The 13,570-nt window shown below is 42.0% G+C and overlaps 1 protein-coding gene across 3 annotated transcripts in view; it reads right to left on the bottom strand.

The window, feature by feature from the left end:
• The window catches only part of SCARF2 (scavenger receptor class F member 2), a 307,002-nt gene that overhangs the window by 155,630 nt on the left and 137,802 nt on the right, over positions 1-13,570 (bottom strand). For all 3 annotated transcript variants that reach the window (XM_068238727.1, XM_068238729.1, XM_068238728.1), the window contains exon 3: positions 5,972-6,073. In XM_068238727.1, coding sequence (XP_068094828.1) covers positions 5,972-6,073 — 102 coding nt within the window. The remainder of the gene's footprint in view (positions 1-5,971; positions 6,074-13,570) is intronic.

Here is a 13,570-nt window from a genome sequence, read left to right as displayed (position 1 = left end):
CCCTGGACGGGGAACACACTTGCAGGGCCGTTTTCCCCTGCGTTTCCCAGGTTTCCGTCGGGTTTTGCGGTCGCGTCTAACGCGTGCGTTTTTCCGCGTGCGTTTCTGCGTTTGCATGGCATGTAGTGTCATGCAATGTGCGGAAAAAAGCAGAAAACTGTGCGGGTACAAAACGCGGAAAAAAACGCAAACGCAAACGCGCATAAACGCATGCGGCGCAGCGTTTCCCGAGCTAGGCTATTATTTCAATAGGCTTTAAAATCGTGCGTGTTTTGCCGTTCGCGGCAAAACGCGCAAAAACGCATGTAGTGTGTTCCCTGCCTTAGACATCAGCAATGTACTATGCCTCAGTTAGGCTTGCTTAAGACTCATCACATATCTGGGTTTTTTTTTTGAGTATGGTTGCTTATTAAATGTTGGGCCAGTGTTGATAATGTATTACAAAGATGGCTGGTAGGAGGGCGGGAAGACGGAGTGCGACACACGGAATCCTGAATGAGGGGGGGGGGAAACCAGGGCCTATTAATATCTGTGTGTGGGGATTTTGCTTGAGTGGGGAATCTGTGCTGCCTGTAACCAAAGATATATGATCTTTATGACGTATTAATATTAGAAATAGCCATACAATATAGAAATGTCGCATACCAAGGGGGAATATTAGTTATATGTTAATGCTAATTGCTGTGCGGATGCAGATCCTGGCTAAAAACAAGAGTGGGCTGTGCAGACATGCCCGACATGAGCCTTGAACTGTTGGAACCCACGCCCTGCATTCAGGGCGGCAGATATGGTATGTTGGACATGCCTGCACACTACTCCTCATATCCGTGCTTTTAATCACTATGTGATGGTTGACACATTCACACCCTATGGGTGTCACAATCCGAAATGGGGATGGTAATGGATATGACAGGGGAAGCCACACACCCTGAACTACGCACGGCCTCGCGCGGCTTCCTCTGTAATGACATGCGCTGTATTGGCGCCATTCACAGATATGGAACCCAACCCCTCTCGGAGCATAGATGACGCACGACCAAATAAACGAAAGCTCCCTGAGTGTAATGTGTGGTTGGGTGTTCTTCATGCCAGCGCGCACGGGGCTATAAGCATGGCGGAAATTCTCACATGTTTAATAGGGATTCAGAGGTTTTCGGTCTGAACCCCTGCATGGAATACATGACGTAATACGGAAGATTTATTTGCCATCCCCATCTCGATGTTCAATAACGGCATCCCTCTGTTCTTGGTCACATATTGTCTTTGATTAGCTGCTAAAACGCTAAATAGACGCCTTTCACCCCGTCTAGGAAAAATCTCCCATACCCACAGATTATAAGTAGAAATACAATAAATAAAGGCCCCCCCCCCCCCCCACACATCTAGACAGCACTACCCATATATGCTAGCAGGTAGATAGAAGCTATGCAATCAAATAGTATGATTGCATACTCTCCTTGCCCTCTCTCCCATGCCTCATCTCCCCACATACAGCAACGAGATATACAGGTCTATAAGACATGTCATATTTAGTGCAGAAGATATTTGGATAGAAGTGCAGGATCTCTGCGAATTACACTTGTTTCACCGAAAAGGTGTAAAATTAGTAGGTAAGACAACATTGTTAGCAACAATAAATCATACTACTATAGTGAAGGTGGAAAAGCTGTCATCTCACGTGGCAAGACATGGCATCTCCTTTCCCTCATAGGATTGTCCAGACTACACAGGACAAGGAAATGGCGACAGCCAACTACCTAAAGATTCTCTTTATGTTTAAGGTTAAGTTAATGTTTTGGGATGTTAATATTCTATGTACCTTTCGCTTTTATATCAGAAAATACATATTCCCCCTGGGTGTTTCTCCCTGGATAACAGATGCCCCAAAGACACCTTATGGCTAGCATGAAAATTGTAACCATCAACGCTAAAGGCCTTAATATACCGGAGAAGAGGCGTATCCTCTTAAGAGACATGTGGAGCCAAAGAGCTCAAGTCGTCTTTGTGCAAGAAACTCATTTTAAAGGACTAGACCATCCGAAACTAAAAGACAGGCGTTTTCCAAATTCATATTACAGCACCTCTTCCCAGTCTAAAGTTAAAGGAACCGCAATACTCATTGGTAGTTCCCTTCCATATACAGAATTAGACACAAAAATTGACCCTATGGGAAGATATGTGTTTGTTAAATGCCTTATCAAAGATAGGAAATACGCTTTGGGATCCTTATACGCACCCAATTCTGACCAAGAGCAATTCCTCCAAAAAACGCAATCAATACTGGATACTTACGCTGAAGGCAGCATTATACTTGGTGGCGACCTAAACACGGCCCTCGCCCCAAATTTAGATACCTCACATGGGAAAACTAGCATTGCCTACGCGAAATTAAATAAAATAAAAAAAGCCTTACATGATAGACAGCTGGTAGACGTGTGGAGGGCGACACATCCCACAGTGAAATATTACACATTCTTTTCGACAACCCATAAAATATACTCCAGGATAGACTACATTATGGTGTCACAGACACAACCTCTTATCGGAGCATATAACCTCGGATATCGGTGTAATCACGTACTCGGATCATGCACCAGTACAAATGACAATTAATTGCAGAGCTAAGAGAGAGCTGCTGTTTACATGGAGACCTAATATCTCCACGTTGCAAGACAAGGCCGTAAAGGAAGACATAGAGAAACAGATACGTGACTACTTTTTGCATAATGATGTGGAGGATGTGTCGCCAACCATACTGTGGGAAACCCACAAATGTGTATTGAGAGGTATCCTAATTAGATTGGGGACAAAACTAAAAAGGGAAAGAGGGGAGGTAATTAAAAAACTATTGGAAGAAATACGAAACCTGGAGTTTAAGCATAAACACTTGCCCAACACTAATGATCAGAGGAAACTAACGGAGACAAGACATAAACTTAATAAACTTCTGCAAGACAATGCTAAACAAGCGGCGCGCAGATGCCAACACACATTCTATCTACACGGAAACAAGTCCGGGAAACTCCTAGCACGAGCTCTAAAGCAGCAGCAACAAAAAACGTACATCTCCCAAATAATAGATCAGACAGGCAAAAAACACATAAGAAGTGAGTCCATTGCTAAAACATTCCATGACTTCTATCACAAACTTTATAATTTGACACAAGAGCCCACGGGTGCCTGTAAAGCGCCTAGCCCCTATGATGTACAAGAATATATCAACAACTCCAACATGCCTAAATTATCAGAAGACATGAAAGGGGAGATGGAGGAGCCATTCACGGAATTGGAGGTTGGGGAGGTCATCAAGGGACTTAAATCAGGGAAGGCCCCGGGGCCGGATGGATTCCCTGCCGAGTACTACAAAAAATTCAAAAACACCTTGACACCTTACTTATGCAGAATGTTCAATGCACTAGCGGGGAATAGGGAGCCCATTACTTTACCCAGACAATCATTAGAATCACACATCACAGTAATAGCCAAAACACAAAAAGACCCAGCAGCTTGCGGCAGCTACCGCCCAATTTCGCTGCTAAATTCAGACCTGAAAATATTCTCAAAGGTTTTGGCCAATAGACTAGCAGAACATATGGGATATCTTGTGCACTGGGATCAGGTGGGATTTATTCCCCAGAGAGAAGCAAGAGACATCACAATAAGAACAATAGACCTGGTCCAGCACGCTCGGTCCAAGGACAAACCGTGCATGCTATTATCCACAGATGCCGAAAAGGCTTTCGACCGAGTGGGCTGGACATGGATGCGCTCAGTGTTGAAGCAGATCAATCTGCTCCGCGGACGTCACCCCACTTTGAAGGAGAGAGGACACCGCCTGAACCCGGGTTCAAAGCATTATTGGGCTCTTGTTAGATGCCCATTGTGCTAACATTCTATTTTGGTATTGAATATTCTGATATACTATATGTTCATATATCCTCTGTGATGCTATTATTTTCATAATACTAATGAATATATGATTGATATTTTTGCAGCAGTGATGTGTTCTTGCCGTATGTTTTAATTGCTTTTAATATCATGTTGAATTTCATCGTGTCAATTAGAATCGTTTTTTGAATTATGGAATAAACTATTTTTTGTACTATCCCAGTGGTGCTGTATATATGGGCTTTCTTTCCTCTCTCCTTTTTGTGCTATATATATTGAGCCCTAGCACACTTGGTGGGTTATTTATATGCTTGTGTTGCGGATATTCCCCCCTTTTTTCACTTCTGATTGAGCAATATCTTCTGTCCAGCACGATCAACTGGTTTGATTGGCCAAAAATCAATCATCAACTGCGGCATCTACTTCACTCCTGAGAGGAGCAATTACTGTTGTCTGCAGGCCTTCTGTTCTATAAGGAAGGCTGAACTAATAATGATAGGAATCTAAAACTGTGATAGTGTTATCCCGAAAAAGGAAAATCCTGTCTTAATATTCAATAAAATGAGTTGATGCTCAAAATGTTAGCAGGAGACTGTTTGGTTGGAGTCATTGCTTCAGTTTAGACTGCATGGGGGAGGGGCACACACCATACTCTCCGAAAACACTAAGGCCTCATTTCCACTAGGGGTGATTTACTGTATTTCACCTCACACAAACTTGGACAGGGAATCACAGCCTATCAGTAGGCTGATTCCGAATTTGTGTGTGGGGGAAAAAAAAATTAGGATTTTTTTCTAGATGCATACTCACATCAGCACAAGTGCCAGCATCCGTCTCAGAGACAAAGGCTGGTACAAGAGGAAATGGGCCCTAAAGTAGGGATGCTCATTCGGATTCCGCGGAAATGCAATTTCCGAAATTCTGATCGGAAATTGCATTTCCGCATCGGAATGCGGAAATCGGTAATGCAAGTGCATTAGGCGGATTTCCGCCGGAATTTTTACTGTAATGTAAAATGCAGAAAATCTGCATCTGCCTATTTTCTGCATTTACATTACAGTAAAAATCCGCCGACTTTAGCGGTTAATAGCAAAGCCCCCGTAAGTCCTAGAAACACCAATTTTCAGGGTTTGTTAAACAGAATCTCCTTAATAAGAAGCAAAATAAGTTTTCAAAAAGACCTTATAGTTTTTGAGATAATCGATGTTAAAGTCGGGCGGAATTTCCGCGATTTCCGGCGGAAATTCCGCATCGGAATGCGGAAATTGGTAGCGGAAAGCGGAATCGGTATTTGGCAATGGCGGAATGCGGATTTACCATGGAATCGGAAATTGGCATTTCCGACCATCCCTACCCTAAATCTAAAAGGATGATTCTGTTTCAAGAAGTGGCCCCTGAATGGTGTTCTGGCTTGGAATCACCATTGACTAAAGAGCTCCTTGAGTACAAAATACTAGAAAAACATTTGTGTATTGACTTAGACTTTAAAAATATGACTGTAGTAGCAGTGGTGTAGGAGAGGAGCTATCGGCCTGGGCCCCTACAAGCTTGCTATACATCAGAATTGATATGGAGCACCAAAACCTCTAAAGAAAATCTGCATTGCCAAGACATTTATGCAGGGCAGGGTAACAGTTTTTTTACGATCATCACTATTCAAAGGACATACAGGAGTGATCATTACATATATAGCACCAATTAAGATCTATTACAGCAGTTGTATGAGAGCCCCCAATGGGGCCTTCTGGAAGCAGAGGCCCCAGTGTAATTGCAACCTCTGTATCCTCTATTGCTACACCTCTATGCAGTGGAAATAATTTAGAAGACCAATGATAGTGAAAAATAGTTGCCCAGATACCCATAGTAAAGTAATCCCATGCAGGTAAAATCTGAAGCTTCACTATTAGTACCAACCTCATAAATCTGCTGGCCGCCATCTTTCTTTTATATTTTGATTTGTTACATTCTGACAAAGCATTTTACCCACGTACGCTACACTGAGTCTAGCACAATTTCCGTTATCTATGCCAAAACACAAAGCAAACAAATTCTAGCAACAACACAAAATAAAAGTAATTCTTACTTGTTTCACAATTGGCACCAAAGTATCCATGGCGACAGCGGCATTCATTGGGCCTGACACAAACTTCATTCTCCTTGCATGTAAAGTTGCCTTCACAGACAGCTAGAGAAGAAAAAGACAATACATCATTTAATGTTATCAGTTGTCACACATACAAAATACAATTTCTGATTTGAGTGAAGAGACCATAATGAACATTATCAAAACATAGTGATAAGTGAAACAAAGAAATGTAGAAAATGTCATTTTACAATGATCTGTACAACTGCAAACAGAACTGAAAACATGGATTGCCAAATGCTTCAGAGCCTGGAGAGACATGGCGGCGCCTTAAAGGAACAATATCGATTAACTTTTTTTTCAATTGAGATAGGAATTGTTTAGGAACTGTAGAAAGTAGAAGATACTAAATATTTGAAAGCATTTACAATGCCTTGTGCCTGATCTTACAGTCATTGTGGTTACCATAGTAACCTTTGCTTTATGCTGTAAAACTAATCTGCCAGATTCTAGTTAGGATGCTATGCACAGAGCCTGTTCATACTATACCTTATGCAAAGTGGTAGCTAGTTTTGCACCACCACTGCATGGGCCACCCCTTCAGTGACATGGCACTGTTCACACAGCAGGCAGTAGAGTGCACTGCCATGCAAGACTCAGTCTGGATACATTTTCAAATGGTGGAGACAGTCATGTATGGGGACAGGCAAAAATGGCGCACAACGCCAATAGCGTCAGAATGGCGCTGCACTTAAAACGATATTTATCATTTTATATGTTAATTTATTTTTTTTGTAGGGATCGGCCTGGAGAGGCAGCAGGCAGTGGGCTGGCAGTGGGGGTCGGGCAAGAGAGGCAGCGGGCAGTGGGCTAGCAGCAGGGTCAGAGTGGAGAGGCAGCGGGCAGTAGGCTGGCAGCGGGGGTCGGGCTGGAGGGGCAGCGGGGTGGAGGGAGTAGGATTAGGTAGCATGTGTATACATTACCATGTCCCGGACGGCGATCGCTCCTTCACTTCATAGCTTGCAGGAGTCCTGCATCCAGCCAATCACCATGCGGAAACTGAAGTCTGCAGGTCAGTGAGTTGACATACAGAATTATTCTGCAATGCAACTGTGAAAAGGTCCTAAGGTCCTGTTCACAGTGGTCAGTCGCGTTGCAGAATAATTCTGCAAGTCAACTCACTGCCCATAAAGTTCTATGGGCCTGTTTACAGTTCTGCGTTGTAACTGATCCCGTTATTCTAACTGACTGCATGCAGGCTTTGTATTAAAGTCTACGTCCAGTCTCCATTGCAGTTCACAGTCATTATAACGCATGCGTTATGCATCTGACCACTGCGAACTTAGCCTGTGGGTCCTTTTACACTATAAAGTTCCTCTCAGTTATAACTGAAAGGACCACTGATTGTTATAGCATTATCCATGTCTTCCTATGGCTCAGTTCACTCTTTCCCAATGCACTGCTATGGAAAGTTAAAATGCATCAGTTTTTTAGTGTATAGTGTAAAAGAGGCCAAGTCTACTTCTACTTATGTTAACCTAACATAACATAAAACTAGTTTCTAATTAATGTTGTATTGTTCTTGCATTACTGATTTTATATCTGTGTTAAAAAATAAGTTTTTCACTGCCACTGTTTAGTAATTAGCATTTTTTTCTCTGATACTCAGTGTTATCACATATTATCAGCTGCTCAGTAGAAGTGAGATAATAAGTGCAGAGAGTTCGTTTAAAACTGCGGAAGCAGTGAAAATAGTTGCAAAGCTTATTATTCAAGCAGCGCTCAGAGCACTTAGTTTGCTGAAAATATAAGCAAAGTGAAGCGGCTTATACTGTACCCAGTGGGGTTCACATGCCTATTTCTTAAAGTAGGATAACACTCAAAACTGCATTTTTGCCCTGATGCATTAAACACAGTAAAAATGAATATGAAACACTGTAAGACTGCTCTGCTGTCATTGGACTGCATACTGTATATTCCTGCGTATAAGACTACTTTTTAACCCTTGAAAATCTTTTGAAAAATCAGGGGTCGTCTTGTACGCCGGGTGTCATTGATGCCGGGTGATACACCCTATACTGTTACCGCCTCTCAGATCTCGCTGTTGAGGACTGTCATGAAGCAGCGCAGGCGCACATGTGTGAGATCTTAGAGGCAGAGAAGGAGGTAAATAGGGTACAAGGGTGGGCCAGATGGGTGAAAGAGGCGTGTTTTATGGGCACAGCGCAATCTATTCTTCTATACTGCTCTGATAAACCGGGAGACAGGGAGAGCTGACCAATCCGCATAGGGAGAGGAAGAGTTGACCAATCCAACCAGTCAATCACTTATATACTGTTATATACTGGGTACCACATACAGTACAGCACCAGTATCCGTTCATACATAGCACCAGTATGTGATTTTTTTAAATTTTAATTTGGTGTGCGTTGGAAGAGGGGTAGTCTTATACGGCGAGTATATCCCAAACTCTATATTTTAACTGGAAAAGTTGGGGGGTCGTCTTATACGCCCAATCGTCTTATACGCCGGAATGTACGGTATTTATTATACCTCACTGAAGCTGATATCATTACTGGCTGCAGGACAAATTTTCAGATTGACTCCTAATTAAGTAATTAGTGAGCAAATAAAGGAGAGAAAGTTATCTACTTTCCCCTGGATACAGCAGGAACTTCTCAATCTTGTTTACAAAGTTTATTACACTTCCAAAATAATCTGATAATGCAGGTAGGCAAAGGCAAGCTTATCATTTATCAGCTAAATGAGGTAAAAAGCTTAGTTTTTAACTTCCTGTACCCTGAAAAATAGTCAGTGGATTTTAGCTGTTGATTTTATGCTTTGTTTAATGATTTATACCCCAGATGAAATCTGAGTATAATGCTGGGTACACACGATGCATTTTTTCAGTCGATTTTCCATCCGATTGATTTCTGATTCGATTCTGTTATCTTTTCTTATCAATTTCCATTCACTTCTATGAGAAATCGATCAGAAAAACAATCAAAAATAAGATCGGACATGTCGGAAATCATCCATCGAAACATCTATCTAACACAAAATTGTATGGTGTGTACCTAGCATAATACCACTTTAAGGCCTCTTGCACACTGCAAGCGATTCAGATTCAGATTCCGCTTTTTAATCAGTTTTTACTTCAGATTCAGATTCAGATTTGCAGTTTGCTCCCTGCACACTGCAAATCGGAATCTGAATCGGATGTAAAAACAGATTAAAAAGCGGAATCTGAATCGGAATCGCGTGCAGTGTGCAAGAGGCCTTTAAAGGGATTAAATAAGCAATGCAAGTAGATTACATTATTATTAGGGCCACATTTTTAGCACACTTAAGTATATGCACACTAACACTTTAATTACTGCATTACATTTACATAAACAGTGCAAGCCTTTTATTGCTTTTTCTGCCGGGTCCCTGTGCCAAGAATGCATTTGGAATGGAATTTAGCCTTACTATTACTTCACAGTTTCTGTTCCTTTTTAGGTTTCTTCTCATTCTGCTATTTGTCAGTTCTTTGTACCAAAAAGCTCTCACCTAGAGCCACTGAAATGAAACTACTGAGCAAACAGCCTAGAGGAATCTGCGACTCACAATATATCTGGCATTAACTTACTGTTATGTGAACAAAATGCAAATGTTACTGCGGATTTTATATAGAATATTATCAACCTCAGATCTGGCAATTTAATATTGGCAGTTCAGGAAGGAAGCTGCCTCCCTGATTGACTTGGATCAATCAGAGTTTTAATTATATCCCAGAAAAAGCCATCTGTAGCTAAATAAAATGAATCCATTTATTAGAGGCTAATATATATGGATCAGATGTATACCTTAATCTTTAAATATTCGAATTAAACTATCCAATTCATTTATCTTACTGTATATTCCGTAAGAATGCTTATAAAATGTAAATTCCCACTATGACTGGACAATAAAGCCTGGAAAGACATCCCTTCCCCATGTTGGATGGATAATTTGGGAGTTTAATGCATCAGCTACAGCTCATTCACATTATTACTAGTCATACAGCGTACACAGAAATGGCTACTAGCATCCTAGAAGGCACTGGTGTATTCCACAGCCAGCTAATTTATTATCCAGGCTAGAGTAGTTTGGCTTTTCCCATACTTCAATAAATGGCCACATTTGCAGATAAGAGAATATCAGTGGTATAAACAGTAGGTGAAAAAAGATCATCAATGTGATTTATTAAGATTAAAAAATTCAAGATGAAATTTGCAGTTGTGTTTAGACTGCAAACAAGTGGTACTCACTGTGGAGAGAATATGTAATGAATTGATTATTATACTACTACTATGTATTGATATAGGTCTTAGATATAACTTCTGCAGTTCTCTACAGAGTACAATTTACTGCTACGCAAAGATTCAGTTTGATCTATTTGTGGTACCTAAGGAGCACTGGATGGTGGTGAAGAACCTACGTGACCCAGATCAGCTGGTCTGTATTTGGTAGAAAGAGTCAGATATTATGGGGACAAAGTTTTCAACCATTTCTACAAACCATATTGAGGACTGCTACTAAGATAGGAATGAAGCATGGATGCTTGTAAAGCGAGACCTTTTTGTAATGAATCCTAGGCAAGCAAGATTTAATCATAAAAAAGAAACGTACAGTTGTTGCATGTGCTAACCTACAATCACTTACCATACCTTTAAGCAACCCACACTACAGTTTCATATGACCAAGATGAATGTCATACTTTGCTACTTACTCTAAGGATATCCACCCCTTGCATCACTTCACCTCATCACTTACTCACCCTCCCCCATTAGCCTTGTCCCACCTTTAACTCATTAAGCAGGCCTTAAAGAGAATCTGTATTGTTAAAATTGCACAAAAGTAAACATACCATATTGAAATGTTCGTTTTGCTTGTCTGGCGCGGCGGCATGCCTGCTATACACTTAAGGGCCGTGGCCTCATGTTCGTGTTACGCGGACGGTGTGGCGGGCATGACGCCGCGCCGGGCCAAATCCTCTATGTGGATGTACTTATTATTAGGTTTATTATAGTTATGTTTTCTCCTACGCAAATACATGGCGACACGAAGTTCCACTAGCTCCCAAGATCCCCGTGAATAACACACATAAGGCCAGATAACACGGGTGCCCGCACACGGGGGACGAGCCCGACCTAGTGGCTTAAATGACAACCCCGGGGGAAAGACAGAGGAAGGTCTTAGTTAAATATGCTCCATCCTGAGCTGAGGCCAGATCCCCTAGTTATGTAAACTAACGTATTCTTGCCTCTCCACCCTTGTAGAGGGACGGAGAACGGCCTCTATATCTCAACCACCATACTGAGCCTCCCCCCTATGTGGCGAGCGTAGGTGACCGGAGTCAACCGCATGGAGCACTATATATCCAAGTTGAGAGTGTAGAAGACATACTAACATAATGCACCCCATATGTAACTAACGCTGCCCCTAAGCTGTCCAGACAGGACCATGATGGTGTTGATCTCTCTACTAATACTAAGTTTAACCAAAGATGTTATTGTTATTTAAATTCAGGCAAGGCTTTCTGCATTACGCTTATCAGTTCTTATATCTGTTTGTTCTAAACTTACTTAAGCCGACATTAAGGGTGGAGGGAAGCGGGTTCACCACTCCTTGACACAGGACATGGTACTCTCTCTCCCCAATAGGATTTTCCTGCTTTTGCAGGTGATACTATGGTTGTTAACCTACAATTTAGATATGTTTATGGTACCGCAATATAGGGTACAAAATGTAAATTACATGCAATTTGATGTGAAAACACATAGGGGGTTTCTTTGCTTTTTCTTTGTAGTAGTGCGCTCACGGCGGCCATCTCAAAACAGGAAGTCGATATGGCACATATGAAAATTATGACCATCAATGCCAAAGGCCTTAACATCCCCCAAAAGAGGCGGGTCTTGCTTAGAGATGCTTGGAGACAGAGAGCACAGGTTGTATTTATACAGGAGACACATTTCAAAGGACCTGACCACCCTAAAATTCGTGACAGACGCTTCCCCGTCTCATACTATAGCAGCTCACAGACTGGGAAAACGAAAGGGACAGCTATACTCTTAAGCAGTACGCTCCCGCTCGTGGAAATAGATCTTAAAACTGACCCATTGGGACGTTTCATCCTTTTGAAGTGCTCAATCCTAGATCAAAAATACACCCTGTGCTCTGTTTACGCCCCAAATAGAGACCAAGATAGGTTTCTTCTGAGGTTCCTCACAATCTTGGACTCCTTTGCTGAAGGCAGCATCATTATAGGAGGCGACCTCAACGTAGCTCTTAACCCTTCCATAGACACCTCCCAGGGGAAATCAAATGTAGCTCATGCTAGGCTAAACAGAATGAAGGGAGCGCTGCATGAGAGACAGCTAGTAGATACCTGGCGAGTAACGCACCCTCAAGTCAAGGACTACACTTTTTATTGCACAATGCATAAGGTGTACACTAGATTGGACTACATATGGATCTCCCACAATCTCTTGACCGAACATATATCTTCCGAAATCGGAGTGATCACATACTCAGATCACGCTCCAGTCTTTACAACTCTTAACTGCAAATCTAAAAAAGACACTCCATTCACCTGGAGGCTGAACATCTCCATGATTCATGAGGAATCTAACAATACTAAGATAACCAAACAAATAGAAGATTACTTTGAACTTAATGATAAGGATGATGTTTCACTACCTACCTTGTGGGAGACCCATAAATGTGTCCTAAGGGGATTCCTGATTAAATTAGGTTCTAAACTTAAGAGAGAAAGGGGAGCCATAATTGAACAACTATTGGGGGAAATTCGCACATTGGAACGTAAACATAAATGCCATCCCAAAGAATCTGATCTCCTACATTTGACAGAAATCAGACATAGACTGAACAAGATGCTTCAGGACTCTGCTAAACTGGCAGCGCGCAGATGTAACCACATGTTCTATCTGCATGGAAATAAATCTGGCAGGTTATTGGCAAGGGCCCTGAGGCAACAACAACAAAAAACCTATGTTTCCCAATTGATCGATTCCAGAGGGGTGAAACATATCAGAAATAAATCTATTGCAAGTACATTTAAAGCCTTTTATCACAAATTGTACAACCTAACGCAGGACGGCACAAACCCACTTAAAGAACCCCGGCATTCTCTGATACAAGAATACCTGACCCAGGCAAATATGCCTAAATTGACAGAGGAAGCGAGGACCTCATTAGAGGAGCCGTTCACTGAAACTGAGATACAAAAAGTGATCATGGGTTTAAAACCTGGGAAGGCCCCTGGGCCTGATGGCTTCCCTGCCGAGTATTATAAAAAATGTAAAAATCACCTAATACCATATCTCTGCAAACTTTTCAACGCAGTGGCTGGGGGAGGGGAGGGGTCATCTCTTCCAAAACAGGCCTTGGAGTCGCATATCACGGTTATAATTAAACCCCCAAAAAGATCCCTCATCCTGTGGGAGCTACCGCCCCATATCTCTCCTGAACACAGACCTAAAAATCTTTGCTAAGATCCTGGCAAACAGAATGGCAGAACACATTCCGTTCCTGATACATTGGGACCAGGTGGGG

The sequence above is a fragment of the Hyperolius riggenbachi genome, chromosome 1 (assembly GCF_040937935.1).
Source record: "Hyperolius riggenbachi isolate aHypRig1 chromosome 1, aHypRig1.pri, whole genome shotgun sequence".
Classification (NCBI taxonomy): Eukaryota; Metazoa; Chordata; class Amphibia; order Anura; family Hyperoliidae; genus Hyperolius; species Hyperolius riggenbachi.
Note: the sequence above shows the minus strand (reverse complement) of the source record. Positions and strands in the feature narration are given on the sequence as shown.